Here is a 19,103-nt window from a genome sequence, read left to right as displayed (position 1 = left end):
CACCTGTTGAAGGCCGACATGTTCTCGTGTCAAATACGGCAGCTTGGTCAGCGGCCCCATGCTTCAAACTATGATGCTCAAGGTGTCTCTGGCATCAGTTTTGGACGCTCAGGTACAGCGGGTTAACTATATAAGTTATAAAAAAAACAAAAAAAACAGGACATGAACAGCGGTGTCCTGGGGGAAAGTCCTGTGTTTGTTTGACCCATCCACTGCCCCTCTTTTCTGCCCTACGCCGACTATCTTGCTCTTTACATCAGTTAGCTGAAAGCCTGGTGCGTCTCATACAGACTCTAAAGTGTGCTTTGTGCACATAGACGGATTGAGACAATGGGCCCCCGAGCACAGATATGCCAAGGGCCCCACCACCTCTTCTACATGGGCAAAAGACACACAGACTTTGCTGTGGTTGTGCGTCTCTGTGGTCATTTTGTACCTCCTGGTGATTGCTGTTGTGCATCTCTTTGTGATTACTGATGATGATCAAGGACTGAAAAGTTTGCTGCTGTTTTTACTCACTCTTTATTATTTTTTGCACTTTTAGCACCGATGTCACCGAATAAATAGACTTTTTTTTGTCCTTTTGTTTGTCCATAGTTTCGACGCACCCGAGACAAACTTTTTTGTTGCCCAAAGTAGGCACAGTTTCATAGCAGCCGTAAGAGTTTGCAGTTTGTCTCCTTGTGTTTGTTTTGTGCCTTGTCCTGGTTAGTATGTGCCAATTTGAGTGACATTTTGCAGCCCAGGGGCCCCTGACACTTTGGGTCCTTGGGCCTGTGCCCTGTAGGCCCTGAAGGCCCATTCAGTCAGCCTGTTCTCATTCTAAAATCGTCAAAAACTGCCGCTTTGTTAGTGATTTTAATGGTGTTGTAGCATAAACATCGCAAGAGAAAGCTAAAGAATCGGAACATCATGGCAAGATATAGTGTTGACAAACAGTATCAGTTCACAAATAGGTGACACTCCTACAGGCTTTCCCATACACACACATCCAAGGTGTTTCCCGTCACTTAAGCTGCTGTTTCCTGTTATTTAGGTAACCAGTTCTTTTTGGTCCAACAAACCTCAGACTTTTATGTGTTCACTTCCTGTATAAATGTAGAGCCAAACTGTGATGTTGTTTTCTGAACCTAGCCACGTGCTTGTTGATGTCCCGGCATTGGTTGTGGTGTCCTGGAATCTCAACAGCAGACTCAGGAGGATACCTAGCGTGAAAAATGTAGAAAGGCGACAGACTAAGCAGCGATATGTGATGACATGGGATAAGAATGCGTTGGTTCAGTAATCCATTGTGCTTGTGTGTCAGAATTTGACGCAGACAGCCACTGACTGAGCAGCTGGGAGTGAAAACGGGCTGTAAAGGCTCCATCATGCATCTTAACATGCAGCTGTCACTCAGAGATGTTTGTGTGGCTGTTTTCTTTGAAACTCTTTTTAAGTATAATGTTGATGTTGCTCGTGACAGGAGTTGAATCAACCAATCAGCTCGCTTAATACTCAGGTTTACATGACAAGCTGAGATTCAGGAGGATCCATGAATGTGTAAATGATGGCAGAGATGGCGTCCCATTCAGTCCTCTAAAAGTTGCTGATAAAGCCTCAGCAGGCTTCTTCTTCACGCTTCTCTTGAGCTGCTTGGCTGACTTCCTGTTGGCTCCCTCACACATGAAGGGGATGAAATCATTAAACCATACAGCTCTGTCAGACTTTCCACATGTAATTGGACTGAGTGGATCAAATTCTGAAATCAAAGGGTTGTTTCACAGTGTATGTTTGAAATGTTTACATCGTTCTTTGGGGGAACATGATTCAAGTCCTCAAGTGGTTTGTTTTCAGCCTCTGTGTCCTCTGAACATTGAAGCTGTGCTGATCACTTTATAAAACATCCATCGGGTTGTAGATTGACGTCCTTCCAGGCAGCTACTGGTTCCACTTCAGTCTAATGGTCAACTGACCCTCTAAAGCAAAAGGATCCCCTCACCCTGTCAACAGACACTAATATGAACATTCAGTTTCATCAAATCAACACTTTCTAAACAATAACAGTGGCATAACAAAGCGAAGGCAATCATTTATCGTCACTGTTATATGGCGGCTGATCTCGCCCTCTGCTCTGGCGGTAAGGAACACCCACACCTCACTGTCTCCCCACTTTACTGACATTTTCAGCTGTTTTTCTTCTTTGGGTTAGCCGCTAACTGCTGCTAGCTGCTTTGTAAATCTCCCAGTGGTGGTTTGCAAACATAACCCGTCATTAAAACCTGACACTCGTCCCGTCCTGCCACCTCAAAGGCGTGACAATGCTGTCTCCTGACTCCGTGATTGTACCTTTAATGCAGAACAGCAGTATAATAGTGCAACATTTCTGTCTTGAACAGGCGGTGTTAAAGGGACTTTTGTTACTGCTCATGTGCAGTCAGTAAGATAAGAAATGTTTCTGGTGGAACAAATATGTGACAAAGCAATTCAGAGGAAAGTTTGCTGAGCCAGGAGCGGAACCAAAAAGATTTTTGACCTTATAACAAAGTGTAAACCTTAACAGCGTGAAAGAACAAGATGACAGGGTGGTTATTTCCAAATGTTCCCTCTCGTGGGATTTTGGATGCAAATTGAAAACTTGAATGGAAACAAAAAGTGTTATTAAACAGTCAAATCCAGATGATCGGACTGCCGCCCTTCTTTGTGAGTTATTAAAAGCAGAACCAGATTTTTAAGAGCCAAAAAGTTTCACCAGACCGTCTTGCTGAGGGGTCACACAAATATGAATTATATACCAAACATACAAAATATGTCTTGTCTTCTATAAAGATTTTATTTAACACTTAACTTAAAAATGTGTAGATGTAAGCAAAGTATAATAGAACTTCTCCGATATTTAATTCAAAGTTAGTTTCCACAGTTAAAAACAAATATGTCAGACAGTGAATCGACTGCAGTAAACAAGTTCAAAAATAAATGAGGCGGAGTGTCACAAAACCGAAGAGTGAGACTGAGATCTGTCAGAGGAAGTGTGTGTGTGTGTGTGCGTGTGTGTGCGTGTGTGTGTGTGTGTGTGTTGTAGGTTAACATCAGCTGTCAGTCACCTTTACAGTGTAAATGGTTGGTGGTCATGAAGCTTCTGTTAATTGACCAAAACTTCACAAAATCACTTTAAACCAGAAAGAAACTTTTATTTCCGTCTCTTCTTCGGCTCCTTCGAGCTTTTTGTTGGAAACACTGGTGTGTTTTTTCGTCAGACGGCAGCTGAGTGTTTTGAAGAAGATAAAAACAGCATCAGAGACTCCGTTACAGCCTGAACGCAGCACAACACACAGATACTAATCTGAAAATATACTCCTGACAATACCAACACAATCAGCTTTCTCTGCTTATGTAGATTATCGCCTTTGTTCTCTGGGAGAACATCAGTGAGGCTGTCAGCACGCCGGCTGCTACTCACAACATTCACAACAGAGACGAAAAAAACAAAGTGACAGAATAAAACTCTGAACATTTATTCTTCCTCTTCCTGCAGCACTCAGAGTGTTTCCACGTCTTCTGGAGTTTCTTGAATTTTTTCCTACGGAGTTTGGTGGAAATACAAATAATAGACTCTCAAATGAAAAAAAAAAATCACTTAACAATATAGAAAAGTGCACGTATTGAGAAGAGGAAATGTCAGAGCTCATTTGGACTAATTAGTAAACTAATTAAGTATTCATTTTGTATTTCTGCACCGTGCAGGTCAAGGACGCAGTGTTGTTGTAGAGAAAAGCAGAATAACAACTACCTCAGAGACCATCTGCTGTTTCATTATTATCATCAGTTCCCATGTGCAGCACACTCAAACCAACAATGTGTGAGGTCACCATCAGGCGGCTTGGCAGCAGCTTTTCATCACATCCTCACTGCGACCTCGTCACATGTCCACGTTTGGTCATGGACTTTCCACGTCCACATACGACGTCCAAGGAAATGTACAGTTTGGGTTTAGGCAACAAAAGCACGTGGCTGGGTTTAGGAACAGAGAACAGGGTTTGGTTTTACAGTCTTACAGGAAGTGAACACTCGAGTGAAAGTCAGTGGTTCTTAACTGCCTTGACTTTCATTGTTGTCTCGTTGTTTCCTCCTGACACTGCGTTTGGTGCTGGTTTTCTGATGACTTTGGAGTGAGATCAGTTGCTGCAACAAACCCCAGCAGTGTGACGAGGTGCTGAGTGTCAAGTTCAAGTTCAAGTTTGGGTAAAACTCTGCTCTTTGCACAGTCACTTTCTACCCAGCAGTCCAATGACAGCAGAGGAGGGGCGGGACAAATAGCCCACCATGTACAAGTGCTGAACTAAACCAAAACAACTACGGAGGAGAAATATGTTAATATACTGTATTTTAATCAACATATCCTCATACAACGGTTCATATGATATCCTATGAGTAAGCGCTCCAGGAATGATGTCACGTGCTTAACGTGGATTTAGTTAACATAAAGTAACAGAGTAAAGAAAGTTACTGTGGTTAGGGTTAGCAGAAAAACATCTCAGTCACTCCGAAGTCGTCAAAATCTGGTGCTTGCTCAGTGACACTGTCATCACTGTCACCTTTCATGTGGACATGATGCGCTGCTGGACAACATGGCAGTGTCAGGGAGAAAGGCGGGCGGGACAACAACAACAGTTAAGACGCGGAAGTCCGAGTAGGGCGGCTGGGTCCAACAACCACTGATTTTCACCTGGGAGGTCACTGTTCACTTCCTGTAAGATTGTAAAGCCAACCTCTGTTCGTTTTTCCTAAACCCAACCATGTGTGTGTGTTGAAGGAAAAGAAGTGTCTATTTGTGGTGTCGCTCTCATTCATTTCAACCTCACTGTTATCCCTCTTCCCTCTGTTTCTGTAGCGCGGCCAAGGGTGCACACTTGGTAGTTCTGCATACATTCACACAACCCTTGCATGACTTACCTTATGGAGTATGTTACATATTCATCCAGCTGTTGCCCGCCGTCTGAGTTTGGTTGGTGAAACAGGGGCGTAACATTTTGCTCTCTTAAAGATCATGTGACCTGCATTATTACTTTTCTTGTTCGTTCAGTTTATGTCATAAATAACTTGTGATGGTTAAAGTGTATGCAAACTGTACATTTCCTGTGAAAACAGAAGTGTATTTTGAAAACAGACAATGCATGTAACAGGCTGAAGTTGACACGGCGTCCCAGAACGTCAACAACCAACACACCCAGGGTACCTTGGACGTCATATGTGGACGTGGAAAGTCCGTGACCAAACGTGGACATGTGACGAGGTCACAGTGAGGATGAGTTGGAAGGATACACGAGTGTTTCTCAGGAAGTGCGCCTTGAACCTAGTTTTTATTGTGACCAAACAATAGAATTACAACGTCCAGGTCGGTCATGTGATTCAATAGGGCCAAAAAAAGACGTTGTCCAAGAGACTTTGTGAAAGAGACGTCTGTAAATCAGCGGATAAAAACTCATTTCACTACAAGGAGTTGATCCCATGAGCAACTGAATCATTTTATCCCCATTCAAGTTTGTAGAGGGCGACAACGGAAGACGCTGGCTTGACCGACGGAAGTCTCTAGCGCGCCTGCTCTATGAGTCGAACTGTGCAGAAGCAGCCCTGATCGTCTGCGAAAGTTTGTAAGCAGCAGATGAATTTTTTTTGCTTCATGCGCCATTGGGGCGGCTGTAGCTCAGCAGGTGGAGCGGGTCGTCTACTAATCGGAAGATCAGCGGAAGTTCAATCCCCGGCTCCTCCAGTCCACAAGTCGTACCCTTCCCAGGTATCCTTGGGCAAGATACTGAACCCTGAACTGCTCCTGATGGCTGTTTCATTGATGTGTGAGAGCGTTAGAGTGGTTACTGAGTATTAATTAGATGGCACCATGTATAATAGTGCTTTGAGTGGTCAAAGACTACAAACACGCTATTCAAGTGCAGTCCATTTACCACTGAGCAAGTTTTATAGGAATGAACGGGGCCTCGCCTTGAATGCTGGATCCAGTTCTCTGATAAGGACGTACCTTAAAATGACTCGGAGTTCACATCATTCAAACGCCGGTCTCTTTGGGAAAAGTCCTGTTTTTTCGAACCTATACACCACTCTATCCCGCCTCTTTGTGGGACGGCTTCCCTCTTTACTGCTGTCAATGCATCGGTCACGTGATTGCAGCCTTCCAAAATACATGGGTTGGTCATGAATTACTGGCTCGCGATTACGAAGGATATGTACGAATTTTGGTGCCTTACCTTTTGTAGGAAAACAGTTTATTAAAACAGCCACATATTAATCTCATGAGCCCACACAGACGAGTACTTTGTGCTCGGGGCAGATCGTCAGGGATTAAAAATAAAATGTAATTTAAACTGATTAAACTGTTTTTAATAAAGGAGTGTATGTGTAACTACATGGGATTTATGGTTTTATTATGGTTTAATCAAACTGGGTATCAAGAGTTCTGGGATTACACTTGTATTGATTATTAAATTTATAATATGGTGACGTTGTTACTGGTATGAGGACTTCCCCAGTAATGTTTATGAGCTGATGTTTGTGAGAAAATGTTGGATTGTGGCATCGACTTCAAACACATAATTAATCAATGACATCATCTCATGTCAGACTTCCTGTACGCCAGACAGAATAACAGGATTTAAAACAAAATTAAAACAAGAAACAGCCTTTACAGATAAACAAATGTTCACTGTGTGTTTGGTCTTGTGTTTGGAGGGTTAACAGCCTGATGGACAGAGACGAGGAAACAGAGCTCTTCTCCATCTGCTGTTGGTCTCATTATAAACTGGAGTTAATGCTTCTTATCAGGGAGCTTCTGTGAAACGGTGGAGCGACGCTGTGGCTCGTTTTCAGCTTCCTGTGCTGGAAGAGTTTTAACATGCAGAGCAGAAGAAGAGGAGCAGCAGCCTGTGATGAAACAATCCGCTCAGATGACGGTTGGAGAGTCAGGAGAAACCTCCTCCTCCTCCTCGGCTTCATCTCCTCGTCTTTGTCTCTGCCAGCAGCGTCGCTCGGCTCGGCTGCCAGCTCCTCCACCTTCCAGATGGCTGACGGAGCGACGGAGGTTTCTGCTAACAGGCCTGGAAGAAACACTCAGGAACACTCAGACAGTTCGGGCTCACAGGAGGAGAAAGAGGAAGAGGAGCGGCGTTTAGTGCTACTTTTCAAGGCTGCTGACTCTGCAGTTTGTTTCACTCAGGACGACTGGATTTCAACAAAAAGAGACGTCAGAGTAAAGAGTTTGACCTGAATCAAAGAAAAACTGATTCCTATTTGTCGTTCTGTTGTTTTCCAACAAAATAAACAACATCTGTCCTCAAATAAAACCTGACTCAAGACAATTAGTATGATTTATAGAAACAGCTGGTGGAGTTTCTTTTACATGCAAATTAAAAATATTAATTTCAGTCAGGGACACTTTAGTCAAAGGAAACTTTATTTCCATTTGCAGTATTATATTTGGTGGCTCTGTTCTGGGGCCTCTCTGCCCTTCCACACGCCTACATGGAAAGTCTTCAGCCCCGATCACACAGGAAGTGTTTTGCAGGTTGCAAAACACAAGGCACACTGCACTGCCTTTTTTTTAGTTGAATGCCATGAGTAAAAAAAACCCCACTTGCTTCAGGCAACCACCCCATCACGTCCTTACATGAACCTTCCCATGTAATCAATCCACCATTTATGTGTCCTGCAGTAATCAGTGTGTAGCTGCTGCCATGTTGAGGCAGAGGGTGCTGTCTGTAGCTCTGGTTGAGGGTGAGAGGCTGTCAGCAGATAAACAGAGATCTGTGTGGGTACATGAGACCCTAAAAAAGAGGCTGGATCATGGGGAGTACCACCAGTTGGTCCAGGAGCTTCTCCTCCATCATGGACGTTTACAGTACTGCACTTATCTGCTGTTTTCTATTGAGATGGTGCTAACTGTGCTTTGTAAAGTCGTATAGCTCTGGGTATCCAGCAACCACTACCGCCAGTTTCTCCTCCATTGTTTACCAGCTGTAAACTTGTTGTCGTGACCATGACAAAAAAAGAGATGACGTGGGGCGCTTCTCCACAGTTGAAGTTTTTTCAGTTCAGAGCTCTCCGACAAAAATTACAGCCACAGAAAGTGCAGAAATGCGAGGTGCATCACAACGCAACAACTGCAAGCAAAAAGCTTCATTCTCATTAAAAACTGTCATCTAAAGCTCCCTCCAGCTGCTGAAACACTTTCTGTGTGATCGGGGCCTTAAGGGAGAGAGAGCACTCCTCTCTGCCCTTCCATGCGCCTACATGTAAAGCCTAAGGCAGGGAGAGCAGCAGCAAAGACCCCCAGGAACAGAACAGAGCAGCATCAATGACAAACAGAAATGACAGTGACAAGTCAGACACAGCATGAAAAGGAGGAGCTGGGGTGGAGGCAGGGTGCAGAGGAAGCAGCAGCAGTAGGCAGGACAGAGCAGTTTAAACAGGGCGCCATGAATGAGATCGGCCATATTGTTGAGCAGCACCCAGCAGCAACAGGGGGAATATAAGTAGGAATATAAGACTGCTGTTGTGATGTTTGTAACGACCTGTGTGTTTCTGTATATAACCTGGACTGTGTGTGTGTGTGTGTGTGTGTGTGTGTGTGTGTGCAGATCATCTCTCAGAGGAAACTGTCCAAAGCTCTGCTCAGACCAGGGGGCACCGTGGGGAAGGCCATCGTCACGGTGAGCGTCTCTCTGACTCCACCCTCACACGTGTCACAGTGATCATGTGACCTCACAGCAAAACAATAAACAAACACAGCTGATGAGCTGCAATAGCTTCCTCTGTCCAATCAGAGGTCAGCTCTGAAAAGATGGTTTGTTAAGGTCAAAGGTCGAAGTCCATCAACCAACAAAAGTCTTCTTTCTTTCTTTCTTTCTTTCTTTCTTTCTTTCTTTCTTTCTTTCTTTCTTTCTTTCTTTCTTTCGTCATTTCTGTCCTTTCTTTCATTCCCTTTTTAACTTTTCTTAATCCTTCCTTCATTGTTTCTTTCATTCTTTCCCTCCTTATTGCTTATTTGTTTCCTTTCCTCCCTCCTTCTTTCTTTCTTTCTTTCTTTCTTTCTTTCTTTCTTTCTTTCTTTCCACCATTCACTTTGTACTTTCTTTTTATTCTCCTTTCTTCCTTTGCCCTTTCTGTCATTCATTTCTTTCTTTTCTCAATCCTTCCTTCCTTCCTTCCTTGCTTCCTTCCTTCCTTAAGGAAGAGGATGTTCCTTCATCTTTAACCCAGGTGTCAGTGTTGATGGGTGGGAAGCCAGTGAGGGATCAGGTTCTTGTTGAGGTGACATCATCACACAGTCAGAGTCTGTGTTGTTTCCTCTTCCTCTCCGTCCACATGAAGTTTGTTTGTCTTCAGTCTGAGACGTTTTAAACCTCCGTCAGACAGGAAGTGGGATTTTGGGTGGTTGGGAGGTTTTTCCAATCAGCTGAGAGGAGTCGGATCCTCTGAGCCGCACCGACGGGATTTCAGATTTATTTCTGTCACAGATTTTCTTTTTCATTCATCCACAAATTCGCAGCTGGAAAATCCGCCTCTGATGTTTTTCTTCACCTCTGTGAACACATGAAACGCTTCAGGGGGTTTTATTGTGAAAGGGTCTCTGCGCAGGAAGCAGCAAATCACAGATCAAAGCTTTTATTTCTTTTTTTTATCCTTTTCTTTCTCTGAACTTTGTTTTTCTTTTAATTCATTTGACTTTCTTTATCCCACATTTCTTTTTCCCTTCTTTCCTTCTCTTGTGCTTTCCATTTTTAGTTTCTTGACATTCACTCTCTCTCTTTCCTTCCTTCCATCCTTTCTCTCTCCCTCCTCACTTTCCTCTTTCCTTTCCTTCCTCATTCCTACTTTTTCATTCTTCCCTTCCTTCCTTGCTTTCATATTTAACCCCCTCCCTCTTTTCCTCTTTCCTTCCTTCCTACCTTTTTTCTTTCCTCCTTTGTTGTTTTTGTATCTCTAGTTTCATTCTTGCATCCTTCCTTCCTTTTTTCTCCCTCCTCTCCATCCTCTGCTCTTCTTCCTCTTTTCTTTCTCCACAGTTAATTCTTCTTTTCTTTCCTCTTTCTTCTCTTCCTTACCTTCATCTTTGCTTGCATCATTGGATGTGTCTCTCTTTTTCTCCTCTTCATTCCTCCCCTCTTTTTTCTGCCTTCCTTGCTCCCTCCTTTTCTTCCCTTACTCTTTCTTCATTTCTTTCCTCCCCTTTTCCTTTCTTTCTACCTTTCTTCACTCCCTTCTCTTTCTTGGTCCTTCCTTCCTCCTTTCTTTCATTCTTCCCCTCCATCACTCCTTTCTTGTTTCCTTTCCTCCCTCTTTCTTTTCATCCTCCCTTTCCATTCATCCATCCATCCTTTCCTAGTTCTTCCAGTCCTCATTTTAATCATCTTTCTTTACTCCTTGAGTCCTTTCTTTCTTTCTTTCTTTCTTTCTTTCTTTCCTATTGCTCTCTCATCCATCCTTCCTTTCCATTCCTTCCCTCCTTCCCTTTCTTCCTTCATTGTTCCTGTCCTTGTCCTTCAGCCTTCCTTCCTTATTGCTCTCCTTCTTTTTATTCTTTCTAGTTTTCTGTTCATCTTTTTATTCATCCTTCCTTTCTTCTTTCTTCTTCTTTCCACTCTTCCTTCATCATTCCCTGCTTCTCACTTGTTTCATCTTTGTATTCTGAACTCTTAACTCTGTCTCTGTCCTTCATCCTTTCTTTCACCCTCTCAGATTTCTCCTCTTTTATTCATATCTTTCCATCTCTCACTGAAGGATGTTGTGTCCTGGGTCACTTCCTTCCTTCCTTCCTTCCTTCCTTCCTTCTTTCCTTCACTCTTTCTCTTTTCTTCATTGTTTTGGTCTTGATACAGAAACTGATCTTCACTCAGTTTCAGAGGTTTGGTTCAGCTGCAGGTTGTTGTTGTTGTTGTTGTTGTCTACTGACAGATTTTTGATCAGACAGAGGAAGAAGTGTTTTTCTTTCTGTCTTTTCTTTCATCGTTCTGTTTTCCTTCTTTCCTTGATTTCTTTCATCTCATTTTGTCTTTCTTCCTTTTTTGTTCATCATCTCTTTCTCCTTCCTCTCCTCCTCTTCCTTCCTTCCATCCTACCCATGTTTTCATACTTACTTTTCTTTCTCCTTTTTCCCTCTTTCCTTGTTTCCTTCTTATATCCTTCATTTCCTTCATCCCGTCTTATTTTTCCTAATTCTTCCTTCGTTCTCATGTTTTTCTTTCTTTCAAAGTTCCTCTGCTTTGTTCCTCTTCTCCTTCTTTCTCCTTCCTTTACTTTCTTTCTAACTCATTTATTTCCTTCCTCCCTTTTCTTTGTCCTTCTTCTTTCCTGTCCTTTTCTCCTTTGTTGCTTCTCTCCTTTCTTTTTGTCTGACTTTTTCTCTTTCATCGTTCCTTTGTTAGTTTGTTACTTCTGACCTCTGTTTGTTTCATCTTTTCAGTTCTTCTCCACATTTCCTGTTTTACTCCTTTTCTACTGTCCTTCCTTTCATTCATCCTTTCTTTCTTCCTTCCTGTCTATTTCCTCTCCTTTTTAGTCCTGTCGTCTCTCCTCAGCACATTTTCCTCCCCTTCTTTCTTGTCCTTCATCTTCCCCTCTTTCTTTATTGTCTCTTTGTCCTTCCTCTCCTTCCTTCCTAACTATCTTTTTTGTTTGCTTTCTTACGTTTCTCCTACCTTCATTTGTTTCCTCTTTTCCTGTTCTTACATTTCCCTTCTGTCTTTTTCTTTTCTTTTTCCCTCTTTCCTTGTTTCCGTCTTATATCTTTCATTTCCTTTGTCCCTTCTTAGTGTTTAATTTCCTCATTCTTCCTTCTTTCCTTTGTTTTTCTTCCTTTCTTTAAAAGTTCCTCTGCTTTGTTCTTTGTCCCCTCCTTTCTCCTTCCTTTACTTTCTTTCCATCCTTTTCATTTCCTTCACTCTTCCTTCCTCCCTTTCATTTGTCCGTCTTCTTTCCAGTCTTTTCCTTCATGTTCCTTCTCTCCTTTCTTTTTGCCCAACTTTTTTTCTGTCTTACTTCTTTCCTCCTTTCATCATCCTTTCTCTTTTCCTTCAGTCCTTATTTCCTTCTCCATTCTTCCCTCTCGTCTTCAGTCCCTCCTTCTCTTCTCTTCTCTCCTCCCTCTGTAACAACTCTTCTTGTCGTCTCTCTCTCTCTCTCTCTGTTTCCTCCCTCGGGTGGTTTCTGTCTGTTTTACATGATAATAAACACAAACTGAATTTATTTATATTTATTATTTGCCTCAGTAAAGTGAAAACATGTCACATGAAGCCTGCAGGCGTGTCTTTGTGTCTGATCTGTGATCTGTTGTTAATCTGAATATTTTCCTCTTTATGTAAAACATCTATTATCTGTGGAGTCGCTGTCGGAGGGGAATGTGTTGATGCTTCAGGGGAAACACAAGAAGAAGAAGAGAAAGATGTTTCTGTGAATCAAACCTGGAATATTTTCATGACTTTGCTTCACAGACAGAAAACTTTGATCACATTAAATGTTATTTATTAATGCTCGTTTTAACACATCGACTGGTCAGTGTTTGTTTTGACAACTATTATAGATTTAGAGTCTTAAGGTGAAAATGTTTATTAGTTTTAGTCACATTTTAGTCATTTTTGTCCTTCAAAGATTTAGTTGACAAAAATTCAAAATTCTTTTGTTAAAGAAAATTCATGACATTTTAGCAAACAAAAATTTGTGTCATTTTACTTAACGAGAATTTAAAATGTTTTAGTCAATGGAAATTCAAAACATTTTAGTCGACAAAAACTCAAAACCTTTTGTCACCAAAAAATGTAAAATGTTTTAGTTGATGAAAATTCAAAAAAAATTTGTCCATGAAAATTCACGGCATTTTAGCCAACAAATATTTGTGACATTTTAGTTAATAAAATGTAAAATGTTTTAGTTAACGTAAATTCAAAACATTTTTTTCGAAGAAAATTCAAAATGTTTTAGTCGAGGAAAATTCCTGACATTTTAACCACCAAAAATTTCTGTCATATTCGTCAACGTAAATTCAAAACATTTTAGTCGACAAAAACTCAAAACCTTTTGTCATCTAAAAATTTATGATGTTTAAGTTGACGAAAATTCAAAACGTTTTTGTTGATGAAAATTCAAAACGTTTTTGTTGATGAAAATTCATGGCATTTTAGCCAGCAAATATTTGTGACATTTTAGTTGACAAAAATTTTAAACATTTTAGTGGACATGTTTTCTATATGTTTTTCTCTTCAAATAGTCTCTATATACAGACTCTACATTCAGTGAATGTAGAGTCTGTAGGCAAACCNCAAACCGGAATGCCAAAAAAACGGGGGTCTGCCCCCAGAGGCTGTATCGCCATCTGCCGGAAGTCAGACGCCGATACAGCCGATGTGTTCTGAGGATGCTCTTCAGACTAATCCAGTGAGACTAATTCATGTGTCAGAAATTAGAATCAAGGTGACAGGTTGTTTAAACATTTCATTTAGACTACTTTTTTTTCTGCACACTTCCAAGCGGTCACTTCTCCAGCAGTGTCTGACACGTTTGAGGGCTGATTTAATGATGATAATAATAATAATAATAATAATGATAATAACAATAACAACAATAATAACTGCACTGATGAAACAGAAACGGTTCAGGATCTAAATCTTTCTCATTGTTTTGTGCAGGTTGTGTTTGTTGGTCTCAGTCTGAATATTCAGTGTTTGATGTTGACTTAATGTTTGTGTCCTCGCTTCATAATGAGCCTCTTATCAAAGGGAAGTGTGTGTGTGGGTGTGTGTGTGGGTGCGTGTGTGGGTGTGTGTGTGCACAGATCACAGCAGAGGAGCTCACTGGGAACGATGACTACATTGAGCTCTCGTTCAGCGCCAGGAAATTGGACGACAAGGTAACTGCTGTGTGTGTGTGTGTGTGTGTGTGTGTGTGTGTGTGTGTGTGTTATCTGTATCTTCATCTTGTTTCAGGAAACTGACTGACAGGTTTTCATTGATACAGAAGCTGTGTGACGTTTCCACTGAGTTAAATATCGAAGGCTCTTTGTGAGTTGAGGCTGAACCTTTTTAAATTAAACTTCACATCGTCATCGAAGTTTTGGGAGAAGCTGACTCAGAACTTTTCATACTTCTCATTTTAGCTGACTGTCAGCTGTGACTTTCCCTTTCCTTAACTTAAGATCACTGAGCTGAGTGAAATCTGAGACAGCAGTAAAAAGCAGCGTTAAAAACTACGGTACTGTTCAATAACCAGTCGACTGAATCAATCAGCCATCAGTCATGTGAAAGAGTACAGTAGTTGGAGCTGACACACAGTTTGTATTAATGTCTTCCACTAATTATGAAACAATGACCTGTGTGAATGTGCAGAGTTAGAAATACTTCTGACCAGGTGCCTTATAATAACATGTCAGTCTAACTGTAAGTGAACTCCATCAAACACTGTTATAACATGTAGTGTTGTTGCATGATGAAACAGTGAGTGATTATTGAGACAGAATATTTAAACGAACCTTTTGCTGTTGGAAATATGTTCAAACATATCAGAAAATAAAAGCAGCAGTTTTCCAGACATAACTCCCAGCACAGCTCTCCTCTGTTTGTCTTCAGTCAATAGTTTCTCCCTTTAAAAATCTGTGTGTGTGTGTGTGTGTGTGTGTGTGTGTGTGTTTGCAGGACTTCTTCAGTAAATCTGACCCGTTTCTGGAGATCTACAGGCTGAATGATGACGCCACGCTGCAGCTCGTCTACAGAACTGAGGTACAAACACACAACCACACACTGACCCGTATTTTAAACTGACACTCTGCTGTCTGACCAATGTTGTAAGTTTATTTTGAAAAAGACTGAATGCAACTGACAAGCAGAAACTGGACACTTCCTGTTAAAACAGAAGTGTATTTTGAAAAGACCAACCCAATCTCACTCTGCAGTCATCAAAATGCGGCGCTTGGTCAGTGACTTGCAGCATCAGACACCGACGAAAAAAGTCGTCCTTTCACGTCGGCATGTGACACAGCTGGTCGCAGTTATTGTTTAATGGTGTCTGACGGCATCAGGGGGAAACGTGGTGGGACAACAATGAAAGTTAAGGGAGCAGAAGTCTGAGTAGGGCAATGTTCACTTCCTGTAAAGGTGCGGACACACCAAACCGACATCAAAGAACTAGCAGCGACGAAAGCCAACTGTTGCGTCGTCTACGTCGCCTCATGTCACCCTGTGTCAGTTGCATTTGAACACACTACACGGACTACATCCGTTCTGCGCCTGCGTGAGAGAGAGCGGAGTGAGAGAGTGGTACATCCTGTCAGCCGAGGGGTTTCCTATCTGTGCAGCCGAGCACCGCAGCACCTCCACGGACTATTACATCCAGACGGTCCCGGTGTTTCCTCCGCAGGCTCCACTTCACTCAGCTGCCCGATAAACCCGCTGCTTCTTCCCACTTTAACCTGAATAACAAACCAGGGCTCGGTGCTCCGGTTGGATCCAAACGGAGAGCCGGGGCTAGCTCAGAGACTAGCGGAGGCTAACTGGCTGTGCTTCCCTCCGGTCATGCTGCGGCCAACGCTCCGCTAGCTGCTCCCAGCTAGCTCCGGTTTGTTATTCAGGTTAAAGTGGGAAGAAGCAGCGGGTCTGTGGGGCAGCTGAGTGAAGTGGAGCCTGAGGAGGAAGCACCGGTTAGCCCCGGTTTCACTACAGGCAGATTCACTCGCTACAGGGGCGAGGAAATAAAACCTGAACAGCCAATCAGAGTGATCTCTCTCACCAACAAGCTCTGCTGCCGATTCAACATGCTCAATCGGCTGAAAAGCCGCCAACACCGAAGTGCCGACGGTGCGGGACACACCGCAAAAACTAGGCCGACAGACGTTCACCGACGGCCCGACTTGGCCGTCGGCTTGGCGTGTCAGGGCCTTAAGACTGTAAAGTCAAACCCTGTTCTTTTTTCCTAAACCCAACCACATGTTTGTTGCTGAAGGAAAAAACAAGATTATTTGCAGTGTTGTACTGAAATAGTGCTTTTATTTTGAAAGAGAAAAAAAAGAGAAATTTCCTGTGAAAACAGAAGGGACGAGGTGGGAGTGAGAACGTGTTGGTTAAATACATCCATATGTCCGACTTGCTAAACTCTACACTGCTGATATTCATTTGTGTCCTGCGTTACTACAAGTTTATGCTGTAATATATATTTTTTTGCAGACCGGACAGGACTTAATTTCGATATCAGGTAGAGCCATCCTAACTTCCTGTGTTGTTGTCTTGCACAGCAGAATAATGACAAAACAGTTCCTTACCTTAATATCAAATATTTTGCCTTGAAAAGTGAAGTCTGAGGTTTGTGTGTGTGATTACTTGTTTTTTGGCAGCTCTGTCTCACTGCTTCGTTTATATCTGTCGTTTCATTTCAGAGCTGTCAGACACAAACTGATGTAAACACGAGTTCTGAGATTAATTTCTGATATAAAATCAACTTCATGTAACGTTCAGAGTGTGATTTCATCGCTCATCAAAGACATTACCTTCAGTTTTATTAAGTCACAGCGGAGCTTTGGAGACAACAGAGACGTTTGAGGATGAGAGTAATAATCTGTGAAAGATGCTCCTGCGTCTCTGTGATCGTTGTAAAATCATTTCATTGATCGTAAAGAAAGAAAATCAGCAGTTTGGTTTTTTCTCTGTCTCACAGACTGTGATGAATAATCTGAACCCGGTGTGGAAAACCTTCAAAGTTTCTCTCAACTCGCTCTGCAGCGGGGACCACGAACGCAAGCTGCAGGTACACACACACACACACACACACACACACACACACACACACACACACACACACACACACACACACACACACACTGTGTCTCTTGTATCAGTCGATGGATGTTGTGGCTCCAGTCTAAATGTGGACGCCTGATTGGCTGCAGGTCAAACTGATGGCTGTTGGATATTTACAGGTAGCATGTGATGGTGATGGAAACCTTGTATCTCCACTTTCCTTTTATTTTGACATTTATTGATTTTTATGAAAGCTGGTAAATGGCAGCATACAGACCGTCATCATTTAACGGCACCAGGAGCAGACACGATTTCACACCGACAGAAGAAGGTGGAGAGTTCATCCCCAAATCAACAACACATATTTCTCCTCTCACCTGTAGAGCTGTTCATCAGTCTGGATTGTTTTGCAGAGTGTTGGAGATATCGACTGTCAGGATGTCTGCCTTCTCTCTAATATACTGGAGCTTGATGGAACATGGCTCGCAGAGCTCAGAGTGCCGAAATGTCTCTCTCCGGGAAACATGACCCGGGTTGTTGTGTTTCATGTAGGAACTATTTTCTGTCTACCAAACTACACCAGCCAACCATATCGCCATGCAGAAGGAAGTGTGCATCTACTCATGGACGTGTGACAGCACGAGATGTAAACGTTAATGGCGTCCTCCTCGGCTAAACGTTAGCTAGCTCAGTGGTGCTCGGCTTCCTTCTGGTCATGCTTGGTCTCCAGGTTTTGTTGTTATTGTTGATGTTTGACATGTTGTTGGGAAACTGTGTCAAACATCTGGACAACAGCTAAAACCAACCTGGTCTCATTCTGAAGTCTGTGAAATCTGGCACTTAGTCAGTGACTTCTGGTGTCAGACGCAAACAATAACAGCCGTCCTTTCAGGTCGGCATGACGCATGACCAATCACCATTGTTGTTTGATTGTGCCCAGCGGCATCATGGGGAAACATGGCGGGACAACAACGAAAGTTAAAGAGGCAGCAGTTTGAGTAGGGCAGGCAGGAGGGGGGGTGGATGGGTCCAACAACCACTGGCTTTCACCCAGGAGGCAGGTGTTCAGCTGTTCAGAGGTGACAAGACGAACTAATGACTTTCAGAGAACCTCTCTGAATACAAACAGGACTTTAAATCTTTACACAGAGATGATCAGACTGAACCTGAAGCAGAGCTCAGTGTGTTTCATTTTTATAATATACGAATAATTTAAAGTCCAGAGCTCGCTGTGTCTGTGATTCATTCATTCAAATAAGAAGTTCAAAGAGAGCTCTGTTCCATTTTGTTTTGTTCTAAGTAGGTCACATTTTGTTTTGCTGTGGAGGAAACCTGCTGATTAACACACACTGATACTCAAGAGAAAGAAAATATATATCAGTGTATGTCACAGTATATTTGTTGTACTTCTTACTGTTAGTAAACAGCATGACGTCTTTTGGTGGGCGGGGCTTAGCTGGAGGCAAAACAGTTCTCCACAGACATTAGCTAGCGCTAGCTAACAAGTTGTGTTGTCTTGTTTTAGACGATGGAGGAAGATGATGTGAGTGGTGCGTTCAGAAACACTCATTGTGAGTGTGGGAGCGCACTCTGACACAAACTGGAGCGTTGATAAATTGGGAGCGCTGTCTGAATGTAGCGTTGGGTTATCCAGAGCAGCGCACTCTCAGAGTGGCAGAGCGCACTCTGGACACTCTGTCTGTGGAGACGGAGCAGCAGAGCGCCGAGCGGAGTGAATGTGTGATTAACTTAACCGTTGGTTCATTCATGTAGAAATATAACGCTCCGTTTCTTCCACCAACAGGGCTCTCATTTTAGTGTAGAGCGTCAGACTGAATTTACCAACGCACCATGTCAGGTCACTCACTCTCCGGGACCGCCAGTGTTACTTGAATAAGTAAACACTGACCAACGGGACCAGACTGGCCGACCCGTATGCTCTCACTCAGTGGATGGATGATGTCACAGGAAGCCAATCTTACAAAGGAGGACCACACTTGTTTGTTTTGCTATGGAAGCTAACGTTAGCTAATGTGCTAAAAAGTTAGCGTTCCAGAGAAATCCAATATTCCTCTTAATCCCTCCCCAGTTTCTGATGAGGTGGACATGATAACCCTTAATACACATAACCTTATTCATCCCTACAACAGGAAATACTTTTTCCCTAACCTGATATGAAGTGTGCGCTGCACATGTGAGCATTTTTGATGATGGCCTCCGTCCAGTCCTTTGGTCTTATCACATTTAACCATAGTTGTCTTTGTTTTTGTTGACGGGCAGTGGCGGCTGGTTTTGAGCCATGACTCCTTCTATTCTGGCTCCCAATAACACAACAAGACA

The 19,103-nt window shown here is 42.7% G+C and overlaps 1 protein-coding gene across 1 annotated transcript in view; it reads left to right on the top strand.

Annotated features, from left to right (window-relative positions):
* The window catches only part of cpne4a (copine IVa), a 97,286-nt gene that overhangs the window by 31,098 nt on the left and 47,085 nt on the right, over positions 1-19,103 (top strand). Inside the window, exons 4-7 of the mRNA XM_050046344.1 lie at positions 8,625-8,696; positions 13,814-13,888; positions 14,670-14,753; positions 16,681-16,770. Of these exons, the coding sequence (XP_049902301.1) occupies positions 8,625-8,696; positions 13,814-13,888; positions 14,670-14,753; positions 16,681-16,770 (321 nt within the window). The remainder of the gene's footprint in view (positions 1-8,624; positions 8,697-13,813; positions 13,889-14,669; positions 14,754-16,680; positions 16,771-19,103) is intronic.

This window comes from Epinephelus moara, chromosome 6 (genome assembly GCF_006386435.1).
Source record: "Epinephelus moara isolate mb chromosome 6, YSFRI_EMoa_1.0, whole genome shotgun sequence".
NCBI lineage: Eukaryota > Metazoa > Chordata > Actinopteri > Perciformes > Serranidae > Epinephelus > Epinephelus moara.
This window is presented reverse-complemented; position numbering and strand designations above follow the sequence as displayed.